This window comes from Budorcas taxicolor, chromosome 6 (genome assembly GCF_023091745.1).
Source record: "Budorcas taxicolor isolate Tak-1 chromosome 6, Takin1.1, whole genome shotgun sequence".
In the NCBI taxonomy this organism is placed as follows: domain Eukaryota; kingdom Metazoa; phylum Chordata; class Mammalia; order Artiodactyla; family Bovidae; genus Budorcas; species Budorcas taxicolor.
In genome coordinates this window covers 17889123-17911859 of record NC_068915.1, presented here as the reverse complement: position 1 = coordinate 17911859, position 22737 = coordinate 17889123, and the positions used below count along the sequence as shown (strand labels likewise).

Sequence of the window (22737 nt, the reverse complement as noted above, 5' to 3'; positions counted from 1 at the left end):
CAAAGACCACAGAAGTGCTAGGCACCAAATTACACCAATAGGTTTCCACCAGCCCCTAAAGTCCAAGTCCTCTAAAACTTGTCTTATGAGTAGGATTTTAACCTGATGGATGATACTGAGTGTACATGGTACCACTACTGGTTAGGCCTGAGAGATACACCTGTGTAGTAAGACCCACTTACTCTTCTCAAGGAGCTTCAAGTTGTTTGAATACTTTCATCTCTTAGAAAAGATTATCAGTCTCAGATATGGTAAGATGAAATACTTAAGGGAAGACAAACTGGGGAAAAAACATATTACTTACCTTTAATTTCTCCAGCCCGTGCTTTTTTGTAGAGTCCCTTAACATCCCTCTGTTCACAAACATGCAGGGGAGCATCGACAAACACTTCAAAGAAAGGCAAACTTGCACCCTCATGAATCCGCCTTGCATTGTTGCGATCCTTAGAAAAAAGACATGCGCAGAAACTTAACAAAGAATGCTCATAGGAACCAAGGGTACTATATAAATAACAAGGACAAGTCAAAGAGCTTTTTGGTTGAGTTAGTGCAACATGTATTAGTCAGAGTTTAATTTATATTTTAAAAATATAAACTGAAAATAAAAACCCAAGAAATTAGGTTAACAAGCCCATTCTGCATTAAGAATTTTAAAAGCATTGCTATTCTGAAAATCAGATATACTGGGAAGTTCCAGGAGGGAGAACAATAAATGCCCCACAAAAATGTTCACAGAAAGTGAAGAGGAGCTAAAAAGCCTCTTGATGAAAGTGAAAGAAGACAGTGAAAAAGTTGGCTTAAAGCTCAACATTCAGAAAACGAAGATCATGGCATCTGGTCCCATCACTTCATGGGAAATAGATGGGGAAACAGTGGAAACAGTGTCAGACTTTATTTCTGGGGGCTCCAAAATCACTGCAGATGGTGACTGCAGCCATGAAATTAAAAGACGCTTACTCCTTGGAAGAAAAGTTTTGACCAACCTAGACAGTATATTCAAAAGCAAAGACATCACTTTGCCGACTAAGGTCCGGCTAGTCAAGGCTATGGTTTTTCCAGTGGTCATGTATGGATGTGAGAGTTGGACTGTGAAGAAGGCTGAGTGCCGAAGAATTGATGCTTTTGAACTGTGGTGTTGGAGAAGACTCTTGAGAGTCCCTTGGACTGCAAGGAGATCCAACCAGTCCATTCTGAAGGAGATCAACCCTGGGATTTCTTTGGAAGGAATGATGCTAAAGCTGAAACTCCAGTACTTTGGCCACCTTATGCGAAGAGTTGACTCATTGGAAAAGACTCTGATGCTGGGAGGGATTTTGGGCAGGAGAAGGGGACGACAGAGGATGAGATGGCTGGATGGCATCACGGACTCAATGGACGTGAGTCTGAGTGAACTCCAGGAGATGGTGATGAACAGGGAGGCCTGGCGTCCTGCGATTCATGGGGTTGCAAAGAGTCAGACACGACTGAGCAACTGAACTGAACTGAACTGAAACTTTATGAGGAACGTGAGCCAAAGCTCAGCTTGAATGCAAATACCATCAGGCCGCTTTTTTAACAACACACTCAACCTCAGCCTGTGCTGGCCTGAAAGTAACTTCACCAGAAACCCATTCAGAACCCTGAGGGCTAGTTTATTGTCTTGCCAAATACAAACCCCTGCAGCCACTGCACATCTCTAACATGCCCCAAACTTTATTTTTCTGCCTGGCTCCGAACCCCCAACTCCAGTAATTACTTCATTGCCCAGTCTAAAATCTCTCCACCCTGGTCTTCTGGAATACTCCGCCCTTTTAAGTGAACTACTTCTTCTTTCTGATCTTAACTAAAACCGAGTTCTCCCTTCAGGCTTCACTCCCCTGCCTGTTCTCAAAGTCGGGCTCCACATTCACCCAATCCATCCAAGGCAGTGCCACCATTTTTGCTGTCATTTACCATCATTCTTACGGTCCCTCCACTCAACCTGCTTCCACTGCTACCAATGGCCACCCCCGTAACTTTAAAAAGAAAATCCCCAGACACAAACGCTCTCCGTCTCCCCTCTGCCGTATAAATATACCTACAATCCCTCCTGCACTCCTGCCGTCACAGACTGAAAATGCCCTATCCCACAATGGACTACTACTCAGCCATAGAGAAGAAGGAGATTTTGCCATCTGTTGCAACATGGATGGGCCTGGAGGGCATTATGCTGACGAAACAAGTTTCACAGAGAAAGACTAATACTGTATGGTATCACTTACATGTGGAATCTTAAAAAAATACAACAAGCTAGTGAATATAACAAAGAAGAAGCAAACTCACAGAGAGAAAAAAATCAGTGATTACCAATGAGGAGAGGAGGGAAGGGGCAACACAGGGGTGGGGGAGTGAGAGATACAAAATACTCAGTACAAGACAGGTTCAAGGATGTATTGTACGACACAGGGGATGGAGCCAATGTTTTGTAGTAACTGTAAATGGAAAGTAACTTTTAAAATCATACGTTTAAAAAAATCTCCTTCTGAATAGTTGGGGGTTGGGGATGGACATGTACACACTGCTATGATTAAAACGGATAGCAGACAAGGATCTGCTGTATAGCACGCAGAATTCTGCTCAATGTTGTGTGGTGGCCTGGATGGGAGGGGAGTTGGGGGGAGAATGGATACATGTGTATGCATGGCTGAGTCCCTTTGCTGTTCACCTGAAACTGTCACAACATTGTTAATTGGCTATATCCCAATACAAAATAACAAGTTAAAAAATAAAAAATAAAAATCCCTTCCCTCTAACGAAATTTGCTCAGTCCACGATTCCTGCTTCATCTGCAATCTTCAACCTTCTCTTCCTTCACTGGCAACAAACAAGTAAAAGTCACTGTTTTCCCTTAAAAACAGGTGAACAAACAAATGATACAAAAATCCCCATCATCATGGGCACTTGCCAGGCCATCCTGCCCACATTTCACACTACTAACCGTCCATACCCCAACAAGGCTACTCCCTGGTGGGTCCCACGCAGGCTGCCCAGGGCTCCTTCCACTTCACCCCTTGCTGCAGTGCTGGCGTTGCCCACCGCTGATCAGGAGCCCACTGCTCACCCCACACAGTCCCGGAGCACTCTTCTCAACTGCTTTCACAGTGGAAACTACAACATACACACCAGCTCTCCAGCCTGAACTCAGTCCATTTCTGAAATTAAACACCCTTTTGAAACTTCCTCCTACATACACCCTCCTGGACATCCCCCATGTACCTTGAACATGTCCAAAAACTGAACGCATTCTCTTTTCTCCCAGGCTGTCCTTCCCACCCATACTGCCCAAATCAAGGGATAAGAACACTATTCACCTGGAATCCTCAGCGTTTTCCTGGTTCCTTCCCTTTGCCGTCCCATCTTACACATTTTGCCACAAAGTCCTTCAGATTTTATCTCCAGACATTACACTAATCCACTCCTTGCCTAACTTCTGGTTCCACCTTATTTCTCTTGCCTGGACAAGTGTGACACTTCCAGCTTTGATCTTCTCAAAGGCACACTCTACACTGTACCCAGGATGACAAGATGATGCAAATTCAACCACGTCACTAAACTCTTCAGAGACCCCCCCATCGCCATCAGGGTAAAACCCAAGCTTCTCAGAGTGACAGGACAGGCCCCCTTCACCTGGACCAACATTCTCAAGTCTTGTACTCGACGTTCTATTGATAATTAATGCCAATCTTTCTACCAGCTTGCTTGGATCTGATGCCTTTGCCATACCCCCTGCAAACACGCTCACCCCTCTCCTGTGGCTACAGCAGTGTGCTCCCTCAGAGTAAGCTCCATGCTAAGTCCTCAGGAACCCTGCCCCACGCGTCCAAGCTGGCTGAGGGCCTTGCTTCCTCTGAGTTCTCAGTGCTCACTCAGTCCTGTCTGACTCTTTGTGACCCCATGGACTGCAGCCCACCAGGCTCCTCTGTCCATGGGATCTTCCGGGCAAGAAAACTGGAGCAGGTTGCCATTTCCAACTCCAGGGGATCTTCCGGACCCAGGGATCAAACCCGCGTCTCTTGCATCTCCTGTACTGGCAGGTCGATTCTTTGCCACTGTGCCGTCTGGGAAAGTACCCACCGTGTACCTCTGTCACAGATCCTAATGTACTGAAATAATTTCACGAGCTTTATGACGTTCGTTTCCGGCACAGCAGTTCAGTGGTGATCCTACTATTCCAACTGTCCTTCCAAATGAAGGTGTTCCCAAGTTTCCATCTGTCACTCTCTTCCCATTCTCTATACGCTTTTGTTTTTCAGCTTCATCAAGGCTTCAACTAATTGAGTTAATGACTTCCAAAACTGTATCTCAATTCTATACAACGTTCCTGAGCTCCAGAACACATTTCCAAACAACCCAGTGGTCATCTTCACCTAGGTACGCCACCGACACTTCAAATCTAACCCACCTAAAATGACACAGTTTTCTCCTCCCTTCCTACTCTATCTTCTAACTCAATCAGACCATCTTCTCTTCAGAAAGCACCCTCCTTCATGTTCACCCCCAATTCTGCAATCAATCCAGGCATGACATCCCACTGATGCGACCATGCTCAAGAGCTCTCAAATACGCCCCATCTTTTCTATTCCCATGGTCGGTGCCTGAATTCACCCCAAAAGCCTCCTAACTATTCTCCTACCTCTAGACCATTCTCATTCCAGGCTTTACGGTGACCTCACGAAAATATACACCCTGAGACACCATTCCCCAGCACAATCTCAGCTCTCCACCACCCCGGGGCAAAGTCCTGAGCAGTCTGCAGTTTGCCGTGAGATTGCTGCAAGTGGCTCGAGCTGCATCTTTCCTCATGTTTATCCTGCAGAGCAGCCAAAACAAACCACCTACAGTCCCCCAGGTGCAATTCCCTCACGTGTCCGTGCTTTTGTAACTACTGCAGGGTCTCCTCGGTCTGAAATAGCCTTCTCCCTCCGGTCTAACTGGTACACTGAGTCACCCTTCGTGACTCACCTCAAGCAGCACCACCTCTTTGGATCTTTCACAGCAGTTTTCATACACGTACCCAATTGCTTGCCTTAAGATCACATCTCTATGCTCCCACCAGATCACTTACCAGCTCCTTAAGGATAAGAATTATCAAGTTTATTTTTACAACCAAAACGCCCAAGTTCAGGGGTGACATAGAAGAATACACAGATCCTATATAATATGACTTGGTACAAATATTATCGTGGATTTTTGACGTGCTATAAGCATAATCTAAACCTCATTTCCATTCTCAGTGCTTTTAGGCATGAAATCAACAGAAGTTTTGTTCCATGCTATGGAAACAACAGAGCCAAAAAAAGCATATTAGCATATACTTTTAGATACCCAGGTCTCAGTTGCTAGCTCTCCAAAGGTATTACGGACTTTTTCTTTTTCCAAGAACTGCAAAGATTCCCAGAAGGTGCAAGAATATCACCATTATTATATATCACTGTGAAAACTGTTTCTATCCAAGGATTAAGGAACTCTAACAACTCTCATTCTCTTACACATTTCATTAGCAAGGATACTTTTAGCTGATGTATTGACACTGATCCCAATGCTTCAGGAAAATGAAAAGCAGCTAGTCCTGAAAGGGAAAAGGCAATGGCACCCCACTCCAGTACTCTTGCCTGGAAAATCCCACGGACGGACAAGCCTGGTAGGCTGTAGTCCATGGGGTCACTAAGAGTTGGACACGACTAAGCAACTTCACTTTCACTTTTCCCTTTCATGCATTGGAGAAGGAAATGGCAACCCACTCCAGTGTTTTTGCCTGGAGAATCCCAGGGACAGGGGAGCCTGGTGGGCTGCCGTCTATGGGGTCGCACAGAGTCGGACGTGACTGAAGCGACTTATTAGCAGCAGCTACAGTCCTCAAAGAACCTTTTACGACTCCTGCCACACTTCAATTAAGTGAATCTCTGTGATTAACACTCAATCTCACACTTAATCTATAATCTTTACAGCTCAAATTTTTTTTTAAAGTCTAAGTAACCCGTCCAGATTTATGTTACAATAATAGAATTGTGCTATTACTTATTACACTTACTGAATACTTACTACACATCATCCCTGTGCTGAGAGCAGTGAATGCATGATTCACCTAATCCTCAGAGCAACCTCTAGCCTGGAAAATTCCGTGGGCAGAGGAACCTGGTGGGGTCACAAAGAGACACAACTGAGCGACTGAGCACACACACGCACACACACATGCACATGCGTACACACACACACACACACACACACACACAGAAATCCAACAAGGTAGGCATTACCTGAGCTTGGAAGGTTAAGTAAATTGGCCAAGGTCCTAACAGTAACTGGGAGAGCTGAGATTTCAGTCTCTTGTTTCTGGCTTCTAAGCTGCTATCTTTAACCACTAAGCTATCTCATCTGTTTTTACATATCTGGGCTCCCTAAGAGGCTATGCTATCATTTAACAAATATCTACTGTGTTCTAAATATCTACTGTGTTCCCGGATCTGGGCTTAGCGTCAAGATTATAAAGACCAATCAGACGGAACCCCAGCATCAAGAAGCCAGTGGGGTTTAGAGGCAGCAAAGCACAGTGGGCAAGAACATGGATCCCAGTGACGCTGTCTGGGAGCAAATCCTTGCTTCTCCATGCAGTGTGTGAGCCTGGGTGATTCACATCTCTGTTTCCTCACCTCCACCCTCCTTACTGAGTGATGAGAGCTAAGGGAGCTAGTTCACATGAAAGCACTTTAAAACTGTTATCAGTACACAGTAAGTGTCCAGTAAATGCTGGCTGCTACTATTATCATCATCCCTGTTATCATTACTGCTGCCACTGCTAGTAACATTATCAACCAAAAAACTGGCATTTATAATAAAACAATGTGACCTCCCTGGTGGTACAGTGGATAAGAATCCATCCGCCAGTGTAGGAGACATAGGTTTGATTCCTGGTCCGCAAAGAATCCACATGGCATGAGGCAACTAAGCCTGTACGCCGCAACTACTAAGACCACGCTCCAGGGCCCACAAGCCAACAAGTGAAACCCATGTACCCTCAAACCCATACGCCACCACTACTGAGCCCATGTGGTGCAGCTACTGAAGGCCATCATCCACCTAGAGCCTGTGCTCCAAAACAGAAGCCACCACAATGAGAAACCTGCAATGAAGAGGACTCCACGATGGACCTGTGGTATCCCCAAGAGGACACCACAATGAAGAGGACTTCACAATGGACTTGTGATATCCACAAGAGGATACCACAATGAAGAGGAGTCCCCACTCACCCCAACTAGAGAAAGCCCACACAAAGCAACAAAGAGACAGCACAGCCAAAAATCAATTAATTTTTTTTTTAATGTGTTAGGTACAATACCAAGGGCAACCAAGACAGATACCCAGAAAAGTCTGAGAGGAGAAGATACCCAACCTGAGACTCAGCATGAACAGGGGTCAACTGATGCTGAGGTGAGGCTAGGAGGAAGGCGATGAATGCCTTCTAGGCAGAGGGAAATGAAATTCTCATGAAGAAAAACAACATAATTTTTCTCAAAGAAATACAAAGAAGTGAATTAGTGCTGCTATGGTCTCTATGAAAAAATGTAATGAAAGATGAGCCTCAGGAATTGTGAGCAAAAAAAGTCCCAACAGGACACATGTCAAGAAATCTAACATTTTCCCTGGTGTTTAATGCATATTGAGCCTTTATTATAGGTTTTATGAACTGAAAAGTCAAACTTGAAATAATCTGGCCATTGGCTTGGTCAACAACTTTGGTTATACTTAGTCAGCAACTTTGGTTATACTTGGTAGGGGCCAGGGGATGAGTGGGTCACAGCAAGCTTTTCAAAAATGAATTTACTTAGAAAGTTGCAGCACAGAAATGCTGTAGGTTAATTGTTTTAATTTGGATTTAGCCTCAGAGTACATGTCAATGTTTACATTACTTGCTTTTTCTGACACCATATTCTCAATATATTTAATTAGAACCACAATGGTGCAAAAGCCACATACCTGAGTATAAGGTGATATAAAACTTGTGATGCATACTAAGCCAGCATCTGCAAACAGCTTAGCTACTTCCGCGATGCGTCGAACGTTCTCTTCCCTGTCTTCAGGACTAAAGCCAAGATTTTTATTGAGACCTTGACGAATGTTGTCACCATCCAAAGTGTAGCATGGAATACCATGGCAAACCAAGTATTCCTCCAAAGCCATGCTTACTGTGGTCTTTCCTGCTCCAGATAAGCCTAAAAGTGAACAGTCCACATATTTCAGATAGAAAATTGAGGATAATTACTTAGTAATAAAGAATTTAAATCACAGGCTTAATTATATTCATTATTCAAAGCAATCTCCTAGTAACATTCTTATCCAATATTTCTCTGTAAGATTATACTATGTCTTAGCTAGAAAAACATCTATAATTTAAATATAATAAGCATTTATGTTTTAGTAATTCCTATCTAAATCCAAAGGTATCCCAGAAATCACTGAGCTACAAAGGCTTAACCAATCTGAATATTATATTTGGTTGAGTACAGATATTCACCAAGTCCTCTCGTTACCACTATTCTAAAGCTGCATGCCAATTCTAAAACAAAGTTATATGCCCAAGTTATTTCTGGTGAGGGTAGAAAAAGAAAAGACCAAAGTCAGTGAAATAAATATTAGAAAGTGACCTCTAGATCCCAGGATCAACACTTCCCAAAGACTATCATGATAAAAGTAACTGAGAATCTAATTTATAACGTAATTAATCTAGAAAGAAAAGAATATTCTCATTTCACCTTCCTCTACTAATGATGTTTAGTCACTAAATGATGAGAAGTGAGGGAAAAGAAAGAGTGTATTTATGCACTAAGATGTGCCATCTTAGGGAGTATGTTATTACAGAATTCACAACTTAGACAGTTAGGAGACAAGAGAGGAAACACTGAACCTCAGGTACTGAAACTCTTGACGTTTCAGTATAGAAGGCAAACTTAAAAATAAATTTTAAAAAGGATGATATGTTAACAGGATCAATATAGCATTAGATGCTTTCTACATTAAAAATGTATATTAACAGGCATAGCAGGCAGTCTATTTTCCAACACTGGCCTAAAAGCTTTTTACAACAGGACATTGCCACTGTCCCATTCGCAGGCAGAGTCTATTGTATCTCCCAGCCCTTGAATCTGGGCTGGGCTTAGGACTCACCTATAACCAAAAGAATGCAGTGAAAACGATGACGCGTGACTTCCAAGACTGGGTCAGAAAAAGCTATTCAGCTTCTCCTTGGATATTTAATTTGAGAGAACCCAGCTGTTAAACAGAGCTTCCCTGGTGGCTCAGCTATAAAGAATCCACCTGCCAATGCAGGAGGCTCCAGTTTGACCCCTCAGTCAAGAAGATCCCCTGGAGAAAGAAATGGCAACCCCCTCCAGTATTCGTGCCGGGAGAATCCCCTGGACAGAGGAGCCTGGCAGGCTACAGTCCACAGGGTCAGAAAGAGTCAGACTTGACTTAGCAACTACACAACAGCTGTTAAATACTCTGAGACCACACGCTGGAGAAATGAGAAGTAGGTGTTTTAGCTGATAATCCCAGGCAGCTAAGATCCTGGCTGACAAGCAGCACCTACTGTGAAGCTCCTGCAGACACCCGACCAGCTATGGCTTTACCTGACTGGAGCCCAAGCCAGCATGACTGCAAGCATGCAAGACCCAGAGGGAACCTGCCCAGCAGAGCCCTCCTGACCTCCTTACCCACAAAACGGTGAGCAAATTAAAATGGCTGTTCCGCACCACTAGGTTTTGGGTAACTTGTTACGTATCAAGAATGAGTGAACACAGAGGCTGAGGACACTGGGTTTTTCTATCCTTTGCTTATTGTTGTTTTAAACAGGGTCTCTGTGCATGCAATTACTTAAACTAAAATGAGGTCACACAGGACTAGGATGGGCACTAAATCCAGGGACTGGTGTTTTTATAACAAGGCCATGGGAAGGCAAAAGCAGACGCTGGAGTGGTGTGCTGCAAGCCAGGGAACGCTAAGGACTGCCAGAAGCATCGGGCGCCAGGAGAGGGGCGCGGAACAGCCTGTCCCTCAGAGCCCACAGGAGGAGGCCACCCTGATTTCAGGCCTCCAGCCGCCTCCTAAACTGTGAGGGAATAAACTGTTGCTGTCTGAAGCCACTCAGTTTGCAGCAGTTTGTTACAGGGGCCCTGGTGAAATAATACACAAATCAACATAAAAATACAAAGAAAGCTGATATGAAACAAAATCTGAGAAAAGGCAGTGTTTCAAGAAAATGGCGTACAAACCTGGACAGATCTGGTTAAGCTACTGAATTGAAAGAAAAAGAAAGAAGTCATGAATTCTGTATCCAACAATATTGTCAAAAAAAAAAAAAAACCCACACAATTAACAAGCCTGGTCTGGTGAATGTATATAGAATACTGCCCACATCAGGGGAATACATTTTCTTTTCAAGTAGAAAATTATGAAATTGATTACATCCTAGACCTGAAGGTAAGTACCAAAACAAAAAAAAAAAAATCTGATAAACAGCATTTATAAACATCATTAGTGGTAAAAGAAAGGGAATATACTAGGTTGAAGAAAAGGAGTACTCAATTTTTTAAAGATCAATCCACCCCAAGTTGATCTTTAGATACAACGTAACCCCAAACCAAATCCCAACAAGATTTTGGGAGAATTGGTCAAACAGATTACAAAATTCATACAATACAAAGAGCCAAAAAAAAAAAGTCAAGATATTTCCAATGAAGAAGGTAAGAAGACTTACTCCACTGAATTTCAGGACTTTACAAACATACAGTAATTAAAACAGTGTGGGAATAGGAGAGGAATACACAAGTAAAGTATACCAGTGGAATCGATGAGAGTTCCCAGAAACAAACCCACACGTAAGTGGAAACCAAATCTATGATAGCTGGCACAGCAGATCAGAGAGAAAAAGGATACCCTCATCTGTATATTTTCTTGGGACAACTGATTATCTACATGGGCAAAAAAGAAAATGGATCCCTCCCTCACACTACATACAAAAACCAACTGCAGAAAGATAAAGAGCCTAAAAAAAGCAGATACATGAATTTGCTGGCAAAGGTCTTCTAGTCAAAGTTATGGTTTTTCCAGTAGTCATGTAGGGATGTGAGAGTTGGACCATAAAGAAGGCTGAGCCCCAAAGAACTGATGCTTTCGAGCTGTGGTGCTGGAGAAGACACTTCAGGTCCATTGAAGTGCAAGGAGATCCAACCAATCCATCTTAAAGGAAACCAGTACTGAATATTCGTTGGAAGGCCTGATGCTGAAGCTGAAGCTCCAATACTTTGGCCACCTGATGCGAAGAGCTGACTCATTGGAAAAGACCCCGATGCTGAGAAAGATTGAGGGCAGAAGGAGAAGGGGACGACAGAGGATGAGACGGTTGGATGGCATCACCGACTCAATGGAGATGAGTTTGAGCAAACTCCAGGAGATAGTGAAGGACAGGGAAGCCTGGTGTGTTGCAGTCCATGGGGTCGCAGTCAGACATGACCGAAAGACTGAACAACAAAGAGCCTAAATGAGAAAAGCAAAACTTCTGAAAGAGTATAGGAAAAGTAATAATTCTTCACAAATGCAGGTTAAAAAAAAAAACTCGTAAAGAGCAGAAAAAAGTCAGATTTGTCACAACATTTAATAGAAGAAAATGGAGTAATGTTTTAAGAATTCTAAGACAAAGAAAGTAGGACCCAAATACATATTTTACCCAAACAAGCTGCCATAAAAGATGGGTAAGACATTCTCAAACATAAAAATTCAGGACATTTAGAATCTAGCAGAAAGCCAGCTTACAAAAACCACTTCAACAACACAGACCACAGAAACGTGACTCAAAGAAAGAGCTCATGAGCAGACATGCCGTGATACAAGAACTGACGATTAGGTGGTAAGGGTGACCCAATTTACTCACAGAACTCAAATACAAACAATTATGTATATTTAAGATTCGGAACAGAATATGTTACAAGCATGCTCTGGCGAGTCTGACTCTTTGAGACCCCATGGACTGTAGCCCTCCAGGAGCCTCTGTCCATGGGATTCTCCAGACAAGAATACTGCAGTGGGTAGCCATTTCCTTCTCCAAGCGATCTTCCCAACCCAGGGTCAAACCCACATCTCTTTAATCTCCTGCACTGACAGCCAGATTCTTTACCACTGCACCACCTAGAAAGCCCGTTACAAGTCTAGACAATGTAAACATAACAATTTACCATCAATCTCAACTTAGGAATGAGCAGATGGGAAGAATGCAAAAGTGCCACATACAGAAACATATCACCTATCTAACAACTGAAACTTTTAATTTATAAAAACAAAAAATGGGAATGCTGCTTTTTGGCAATCAGCAAAAATTTTAAGGATGAGTAATATCCAGGTTGACAAGATACTGGAAAATGGACCCTTGTCTACATTAGGAAAATAAGTAAGTCTAAATTTTAGTGGGTTGTGTGGCTGTTAGCATAAGTGATGCCATCTTAGGCCAGTACAGTTCCTCCTGTCCTTCCACTGACCCTACTTAGGACTATATTTCACTTCTCTGTCATCAAGAATTTGCAGTTAATAGATACTATTTGAAGATCATTAGGTCCAGGATGCCTCTATGCTCTGTTAATCCCGTGTTAAGGTCTTCAATGATGAAAGACCTTAGCTAACGTACTCCTGGTACCCAGAAGACTAGTTATCCATTCATAAATATTGACTTAAGAATAAACTTCCTATGTCCAAGCACGTACTCCCATGCCCTAAGTTAACTATCAAATTGTCCCAGGAGGTCCCTCGGCAGTGCAGAGTGCAGCTGAGAATGCTTCCAGATCACTGTCAGATCCCACCCAGTAAGTAGGTTACCCTATAATAAACTGATCCATTGATTATATGGAACTGCCTGCCTTGTTATTCAGTCTCAAGATACCTTCTCAATTCAGTAAGCACTCTTCATTCCCTCTGTCCTCCAACATGGGTAAACTGGCAAGATGCAGCAAAATTTTAAATCAAACTCCTAGAAGTGAAAAGATCCATCATTTTTAAAACTACCTCCAAAACCTGGATCAATTTACCCTCTCCAAGACAGACTCTGGAAAAATCAACACAAGAAATCAGAGGCCAAAGCAAAAGAAGAATGACAGAAAATGTGAAATTCTTCACCGCTCATTCTTTCTCCTCATATGGTCTACATTAGTAACATCTTGAAGGCAGAATCCAGTTCTTATTTGCATGCAGAAGTTAACAGAATGTAAAGCAATTTTAAGATGCATTCTGATTTTCCCCATTTAACAGCAATTTTATAAAGAACAAGAGGAATTACCAAAAGAAAATTATGTTATTGCTGAGTACCTCTATTATGATGCTCCAGATACAACAGAACTCAAAACTGAAATATGCTTATTCCCAGGTCAAGGCTGTCTATAATAAGCACTGCTTTTGAAAACCTGGTTTAACTCTCTGGACCGTACCTGTCAGCCAGACTGTACAACCACGAAAGCCGCCTCTGGTCCCCACCACTTGTCCTCTCTTGTTCCTGCTGACATGGTGGGCTTGATAGGTGACATTCGTTGCTCTCTGCATCCCCTGGAAAAAAAGGGGGAAAAAAAGAAAGAATTTTGGTCTGCTTGAGTCCCTTAAAAGGTAAACATATATTCCTTGCAAACATACAGTAACTGCTCTATGTAACATGACAAAAGCAAGGGAAAAAGATGAATACTAACAGCTTTTCCTTTCTTTAGAGTACCTGGCACGGTGTCCAGTCCTTCACATACACCAATTGATTCAGTCTGCTGCTGCTACTAAGTCGCTTCAGTCGTGTCCCACTCTGTGCGACCCCACAGACGGCAACCCACCAGGCTCCCCCGTCCCTGGGATTCTCCAGGCAAGAACACTGGAGTGGGTTGCCATTTCCTTCTCCAATGCATGAAAGTGAAAAGTGAAAGTGAAGTCGCTCAGTCGTGTCCGACTCTTGACGACCCCATGGACTGCAGCCTATCAGGCTCCTCCATCCATGGGATTTTCCAGGCAAGAGTACTGGAGTGGGGTGACATTGCCTTCTCCAATGTAGTCTGCACAGCTCCCCAAAGATGCAGAAAGTCCTACTACTATGGTTTTCCAGATTAAGGTGTTAAACTTGAGAAAAGTTAAATAACCTGCCCCAGTTCCCATAAATTGTGAATGGTGGACTCCAGAGCCCTGTCTTCTCACTCATTCATTCATTTATTCATCCATTCAACCAGTGATTCCTGAGGCCATACTTGTACACCAAGTGAACAAAACAGGTTCCCTACCCTCATTGAGCTAACAGTCCACTGGGAGACAGACCAATAAAACTTAATTATTAAATCAGAAAGTGACAAGTGCTCTCTGAAAATAAAACAGGATAAAACTGGAAAGAGAGATAGGGGGTGACTGCTTCTTTAAACAGGATGATCAAGAAAAGCCTCTTGAGTAGTGGCATCTGAGCAGCAGATTTCTGAATGAGGTGTGGACGGGATGTCTGCAGGTATCACGAAATGGGTAATGGAAAAAAAAAATGGAATGCAACTGTTGTTCTCCCAAATTTTTTTCTTCTTAAACAAAAAGGGTATAAAATTACATAGGCTTCAAAGGATCTTTATAGACATTTCTCCAAAGAACAAACACAAATGGCAAATAAGCATGTTAAAAGATACTCAACCACATTAGCCATCCAAGAAGTAAAAATCAAAACCACAATGAGATACCACTGCACACCCACTAGGACGGCTATCATCAAAAAGACAGGCAAGGGGGCTTCCCTGGTGGCTCAGTGGTAAAGAATCCACCTGTCAATGCAGGAGTCACAGGTTCGATCCCTGGTCCAGGAAGATCCCACGTGCTGCAGAGCAACTAAGCCCGTGCGCCACAAATACTGAAGCCTGTGTGCCTTAGAGCCTGTGCTCGGCAACAAGAGAAGTCACTGCAACAAGAAGCCCGTGCACTGCAATGAAGAACAGCCCCAGTTCACCACAACTAGAATAAAGCCCGAACAGCAACAAAGATGTAGCACAGTCAAAAACAAATACGTAAAATAAAATTATTTTTTAAAAGACAGGCAATAACAAGTGCTAGTGAAGATACGGGGAAACCAGAATCCACATGCATTCGCTGATGGAAACGTACAGCCACTTTGGAAAAGAGCAGTTCTACAAAATATTGCATATAATCACCAAATGATTCCCACTCCCAGATTTATACTCACGAGACATGAACACACGTCCACATGAAACTTGCACACATATGCTCTAACAGCATGATTCACAAAAGCCAATGGTCAAACAACCCAACTGTGCATCACAGTAATTAAACAAAATGCTTTTTTTATTGTATGGTATATCCACATAAGGAAATATTATTTGCTAATAAAAAGGAATGAAGTACCAATACCTCCTACAATATGGACAAACCTCAAAAACATTACACCAAGTGAAAGATGCTGGTAACAAAAGCCACATATTGCATAATTCCATTTGTTAATATGTGAACCATCCAGAACAGGAAAATTTAGAGAGATAGAAAGTAGATTAGTGACAGCCTCAGACTAGGATGTTAAGTGCCTTCTAATGAGAACGGGGTTCTTTTCTAGGGTGATTAAAATGCTCTAAAATTGACTGTGCCAATGGTTGCACAACTCTGTAAATACACTAAACAATGTGTATTTACAAATCGTACATTTTGAGTGGGTAAACTATGGTAGGCAAATTTATCTCAATAAAGTTGTTTTCTAAAATTGAAAAAAATGAATCGTATAGGTTCTATTTTGCCCTCCCATGGAGCAAAAACATAATCATAGGGTCTTTTCAACAAGTTATGCCTTCGTAAAATAAGTGTCAGCATTCTTTTAATTGGGTGTTTGTATCTGATACTTCGTGTAGCTCTTCTTTTTCAACACAGTTTTATTCATCATTCATTCAAAGATATTTACTGAATGCACACTACATGCCTGATATTCTTCTAGGGTCTGATGAAAATACCTATAAAATCACTGTCCTCCTGAGACCTTTCTAATCCTCCCTGCCAAGGGAGGAGTTCTCAAAGCCTGGTCCTTAGCCAGCAGCTTTGGCATCTCCTGGAATATGCTGGTAAAGAATCCACCTGCCAGTGCAAGAGACATAGGTTCGATCTCTAGGTCTGGACTATCCCCTAGAGGAGGAAACGGCAACTCACTCCAGAATTTTTGCCTGGAAAATTCCATGAACAGCGGAGTCTGACAGGCTACAGTCCATGGGATAGCAGAGTCGGACCCCACTGAGTGACTGAGCAAGCACGCATGGGAAGTGCCAGAAATGCAAATTATCAGAACCGATCCCAGGCAAACTAAGTCGGAAACTTTGGGATGAAGCCCAGCGATCTGCGTTCTAAAGCCTTCAAGGGACTCCAATGCCAATTCAAGTTTGAGAACCCACCGGAAAAACAGAGGAGGGAAAATACACCAACATAAATATGGAAATCATGTAAATCAGAAATAGCATCAAACAGGAGGGGAACATAAATAAAGCCAAAAATGAGAAGAAGTATCAGAGGAAGGGTGACGTGTAGACATGGTGGCCAGGGAAGGCTTCAGCCAGAATAAAGCACTGAAGGTCTCTGAGGACCTCTGAAGGAAGCCCCTTCCAGACAGGGAACAGCAAGCACAGAGAAAAGCGGGAAGCAACGGGGAGCTCCAGAATGACTGCTGGGCAGCCGGAACAAGGCATCTACAGGCAGCAGTCATTCATTTAAAGCCAGAGCAGTGGCCATAACTCTGCTTCCACAGCCACACGAGTGGCTCAGGTTGATGCATGAAACAGTCAGAGATGGATTCAACCTTGACCCAGAGGTCACCAAAACAGGGAACAAACACCCTCCCAGGTATACACACATGGACTTTGAAAAGGGACTATTTTTCCATCGAGATCTTCAACTTCCAGATGTATTCTTATCTAAAACTGGCTAGCCTAAAGAAGTGCCGGAGGTTCGGAATCTTTCATCTCCCTGCGCAATTGCCGGGGCCTGCAGGAGAGAGCATCTCTGTCCATCTGCCTCTTACTATCACCCATTGCCCTTGGGAGTGGGCAAAAGGACCTCAGGAGCCAAAAGGACCCCTCCCCCAGTAACCATATCATTAACAGATGTACTTCCAATAATCCGGAAGAATGCTAATAGGAGGTCTCCCATTTCATTTCCATTAAACTGAGGAGGCAGGCCTAACTTTCCGGCTCTGCATTTCCAGGATTTTAAAGAAAACACGGGGTATCAGACACAGACATCTGCATCTCTTGGCAAGCAATGGCACCTCTTTGCTGAAGTGTCCAGTTTCAGCTCCCAGCCAGGCAGCCTGGGAGGAGACAGAAGCTGAGTCTGCTGAAAGGGGACACGACAGGAATGGGGGGCACCAGGAGGGTGCTACACACGTTAGCTGTCTACACTTGCAGAACCTGTTCCACTTGGTCATTTGGTGTGGGGATGTTTTTCCAAGTTACTTTGCTTTAGGGCAAGAAGAAACATGTATTTAATGAATTTTAATTCATTTTGGCACCATAAAATACCTTCTGCTTTTCTTTTTAAACTGAGTAGAATGTAAAAAAAACTGAGAAGCTATAAACTGCAGAGGATATGGTTGACAGAAGATATAGGATAAAAGATTGTTTTAATCACTAGGAAAGTATGCTCCCTCCAGGCCTCTCGCCTCCTACGTTTCAAAAAATTCTGGCAGCCAATATGGCAGTCTGGGTACAAGGAGGCTTACTGTTTATGGACGTTGGATATTTTTCATATTAAAAAACAAAACTTTCAAAAAGATTTGCCATCATCTTCTAATTCCCAGTTTTTCGGAATAAACCAAAGAACATTTTTAAAATCTACTCGAATTGCAAGATGGTAGGTATATGCCTGAATTTTACTAAAAATCTAAAGGCCACTTCTGTATGTAATCTAGGGCCTCTTTTTTTCCTTTTCCATTCCACTCTAGTCAAATCCTTCCTGTAATTCTGCTGGGGAAACTTGACATTAGTGACTAAGGGCCAGGAGTGACTTATTTCCTTCCAACTCTCCACTTCTGTTCTCAGATCTTCAACGGCCTAGTTTCTAACCACAGAACAGCAAAGTCAGGCTTATTCTTGCCTAACAGTCTGGGTGGTTTGAAGTAATATTTGGCTTGGTGCACATACAGCCAGGCAGTCACTATAACATTTACGGCCCATAGGATTCATTTGTTGTTTTATACTTTTAGGGGTCTCTTTGCATATAGTTTTTACTTTCTCGAGAGAGTTGGTTGGTCAAGCAGTATGAGTTACAGATTCTTTGTGTTTTTCACAACCCCCAACCTCTTTTCTTGAGCCTAGTCTGCACTCAGTAAAAGTCAGATATAAGGCATTTAAAGTGTGATTTGTGTTCTCTGTATAACTTGCAAATGAACTGATAACTGACATTCACAAGTTTTAAGAACAGCAGGACTGGGACAATTCATTTCAAGAGAATTCCTTCTCTTTCTTTGACTGGGACTAAACGACTCGATTGGGACTAAATGACTACCAGTCTTATTAACAGGCTAATGTCAGGTGGCCTCTCATATTTGTGGCGTACATCTTCTACACCTTCTGCTGCTGTCCTCAACAGCCACACAACTGACCCTGTGCCCCTTTTTCGACCCACCTTAATTTGCCATGAACAGAGGAGCCTGGCAGAGCTACAGTCCATGAAACAGGAGAAGAATTTTACCAACTAAAACAACAACAAAGCAACAACTTCCACGTGGGATGTTTTGTTATTCTATCCACCTCCCTAAGGAACAAACTAACTTCTCCTGTGATGATATTTAGAGAATTTCAAGGTTTGTGAGTTTATTCTGATTTTATGAGGATCTCTGCATTTTTAAGTCGCATTTGCAAAGGCACAAAGCATATACCAAATAACAGGAGTTAATTCTAGACTTCAAAAATCTATCACACATCCCACCATCCATCTTAAACTGACTGCCAAACTGTGTATTCCTCAAAAGGGAATACCTGAAATGGCCCCAGGCACATTTACATCCCAATTTACAGTGAATAAACTGGAGAGATGGTAGAGTACCATGTAGACAAACTGATGAGTACAATGAGGAAAAAGCTTTAGTTCAGAGAGTTACTGATGACTGAAACTAATCTTTTGAACATTAACAAGCCAAACACTAACAGCAAAAGCTCATACGTTTCTGGAGGTTAAGAAAACAACTTGTAAAGGCTACACTTAAAACCTTGCTGCCTCAAAGCATGGTGCACCGCAAAACTGGCAGAGAGCTGGCTGCTCAACAGAAAGTGAATCTCTGGCCATATCCCGGATCTCCTGAATCAGAGCTAAGAAACTGGCATGTTTATCTGATCACTGATTGTCACGCATGCACTCTGCATGTACATTATGGCTTGCCAACTATTCTGTTTTACAGATTAAAGAACATTTAAATATTGACTTAATGGATATTTTTTAATGGAATGGTGCTTGCTAAGGCCGCTGCTGCTAAGTTGCTTCAGTCGTGTCCAACTCTGTGTGACCCCATAGACGGCAGCCCACCAGGCTCCTCTGTCCCTGGGATTCTCCAAGCAAGAACACTGGAATGGGTTGCCATTTCCTTCTCTAATGCACGAAAGTGAAAAGTGAAAGTGAAGTCACTCAGCCGTGTCCAACTCTTAGCAACCCCATGGACTGCAGCCTACCAGGCTCCTCCGTCCATGGGATTTTCCAAACAAGAGTACTGGCATGGGGTGCCATTGCCTTCTCCGGGAATGGCCCTTGGGTGACCTCTAATTGGGAAGCCCAGGCATAAAAGATTCCTGAAAAACAGAAATTACCTATCTGAGATTACCTATCTGTTCATTTATTCATTATTTGTTGATTGATCCCTCCTAGACATGGGAGAAAAATGATCAAGAACATTTCAGGGAAGGAGACAAACAATAAATAGATAAAGAAACCTTTATACTGTGACAGGCCCCTGCCTCCCATCACAGTGACAGCGGGGCATTCCCTACATACACGAAGAGGATTTAGAGGCTGGGCAGCCAAAAATATACTAATGTCTACCTCAAACCAGCTAACAGAAAAATCTGTGCATGACTGACTGTTCACAGGAGCATTATTCATACCAACTAGAGTAGAAGAAACTCAAATGTTCATCTGCTAATGAAGGGTTAAGCAAAATGTGATACATCTGTAAAACATACCACTATATAATCACATAAAGAAACAAAGTATCCACACAGGCTACACTAGATGAACCTTGAAAACCTTATTCTAAGTTAAACAGAAGGCAATGACAACCCACTCCAGTACTCTTGCCTGGAAAACCCCATGGACAGAGGAGCCTGGTGAGCTGCAGTCCATGGGGTCACGAAGAGTCAGACACGACTGAAGCGACTTAGCAGCAGTAGCAGCAGCAAGTTAAAGAAGTCAGACACTAAAGGCGATATATTGTTATGATTTCATTCAGAGAAAAGTCTAGAACAGGGAAATCCAGGGACAGAAAAGTAGATTATTGGTTGTCAGGGGATAGAGAGGGGGAAAGGAAAAAGGAGGATGAGTGCTAACGGCTACAGGGTTTCCTGCGGGGGTGATGAAAATATTCTAAAACTAGATATTGGTTAGTGACGGCTGTAAAACTGTGAATATACTACAAAGCAATGAGCTGAACTCTTAAAACACATGAGAGAGAAAGAGAGGGCAAGGATGCAAACATCAAAGAAACTAGAGAGAAGAAGAATAATGGCTGCAGTCATCTCACTGTATTTCTATATAGTATCCGATCTTTCCACTATTTTTATCCAGTTAAAACATACTTAGTAGAGAACTGTGTCCTTGGGAAAGGAAATTTCATAGAGAAAATGACCACTTAGGCGAATGCCAAAAACAGAAACAAACAAAAGATACAGCCTCTTCATGTGAACTAATTATTTAGTAATACGTTTCAAAACAATTCACTGGTGGATTGTACGGTTTTGCTGTCAGTGTGCTACAGGTAATTGACTCATCTCAGAGCAAAAGACAGGAACATCCAGGCAGGTGGATGAAAAAATGCTAGTATGAACTGGACTTTGCTTTAAATGACTAGTTTTGCATTTCGGAGTTACATAATTTACTTCCCCTTTTTCTTACTCAAAGCATAGAAAAGGGTTTCTCAACTTCAGCATTAATGACTTTTGGACCCTGGCACTGGTGATAATTCTTTGTTGAGGGGGCTGTTCTGTGCACTGTAGAATTTTTTTAGCAGTATCTCTGGCCTCTGCCCAACACATGTCAGAAGCAACCCTGCCCACATAGACACATAAATGCAACAATAAAATGTCTCCAGATACTACCAAACACCCCCTAGCAGGTGGTGAATCTTTACCTGGTTGAGAATCACTGAAGAAGAAAACTACTTCTTAAAGGTCAATATAACAGAACCAAGCTGGGGAAGCTTATTTCACATCCCAACTTTAGAGAAGTCACTGTGTTAAGGGGAGGCTAACTGACAGCTGGGTACCCTGCGAGAGCCAGAACAGCAGAACTGCCCAAAACCATGATTCCAAAGTTGCCACCATCTCTCGAAATTTCCTTCTCCAAGGAAGAAAGAAACAACAAATACACAAATAAGTAGGGAAAAAATGTCAGTAGCCATCCCAGAGTTATTATCTAGACCTGCCCTAACCATAGAACTTTCTGAGATGCTAAAAATGTTCTATACTGCATGGTCCAAAACAGTGGCCACGAGCTTCCTATGAAAATGTAGTGCTTGAAACACAGAATTTTTTCATTTTAACTAAATTTAAGTTGCCACAGGTGACTAGTGGCTACCATGCTGGACACTGCAGATCCAGATCCTGCCATTCTTCCTGTTCTTGTGGTCAGTCAACAATGGGGCACACTCTTGGCAGAAGTCCAGCTTTCTTTCTCCTTTAGGCAAACTTTCCAGCAGCGGCTCCCTAACTTCCGGCTCAATACCCGCCCCTGCCTTCAGCCAGGTCCATGCTCTGAAGGAGGAATATATGGCTTTTCAGATGTCAGACTGTTCCACTTTTCTATCACCTCAGTCTTCCTTCAAATCCAGAATGAGCTGTTGGCCTTCTACGAAAGGCTTTGAACAGTATGAGGGACATACTGTTTGTTCAGAGAAGGAGAACTGATAAAAGGGAAAAGTATCTCATTCACTTATTTGCTTTTTTATTATTAACTCTCTCCCAGGTAGAATGCAATATCCATGCGAGCCGGGCCCTGTCTGTCTTTTTATGACTGCATCTCCAGCACCTAGGACAAAGGCATACACCAACCAGGTGTTAAATATTTAATGACTTAATAAATAAAAACACCCTGAATTTAATGCCTTAAATAAATAAGAATGCCCATTTAAAGCACCAGCTATAGAGCTTCAAATATATTAACTGATTTAAACCTTGCTATAACCCTACGAGATATGCACTGTTAGCTCCATTACAAGGTATGTTTTATTATCCACACTGTTACATTTGAAGACATTGAGACACACAGGAGTTAGGTAACATGCCCAAGATTACATAGGTAGTAAGTGACAAAACTGTAATTTTAATCCTACCCTATATGGAGCTTACTCTCTTATTCAAGCTGTACTAGGTTACTAGTAAATTATCTAAGCCTGAAGTACCCTAGCTAACTCTGTACCCTAACCTTTATCCCCATCTTGTTATATCAGCAGAAGCTCAGTGTACACACGAAACCTCTATAACGAAATAT

At 42.5% G+C, this 22737-nt stretch overlaps 1 protein-coding gene across 2 annotated transcripts in view; it reads right to left on the bottom strand.

The window, feature by feature from the left end:
- Positions 1 to 22737, bottom strand: part of PAPSS1 (3'-phosphoadenosine 5'-phosphosulfate synthase 1) — a 119468-nt gene that overhangs the window by 91372 nt on the left and 5359 nt on the right. The window contains exons 1-4 of one of the 2 annotated variants that reach the window (XM_052641968.1): positions 13485 to 13530; positions 12944 to 13030; positions 7993 to 8228; positions 305 to 443 (exon numbers count right to left, since the gene is read on the bottom strand). In XM_052641968.1, coding sequence (XP_052497928.1) covers positions 305 to 443; positions 7993 to 8196 — 343 coding nt within the window. In that variant the 5' untranslated portion in view covers positions 8197 to 8228; positions 12944 to 13030; positions 13485 to 13530. Of the gene's footprint in view, positions 1 to 304; positions 444 to 7992; positions 8229 to 12943; positions 13031 to 13484; positions 13600 to 22737 lie in introns of those variants that run through there. The other variant, XM_052641967.1, reaches the window with a different exon arrangement.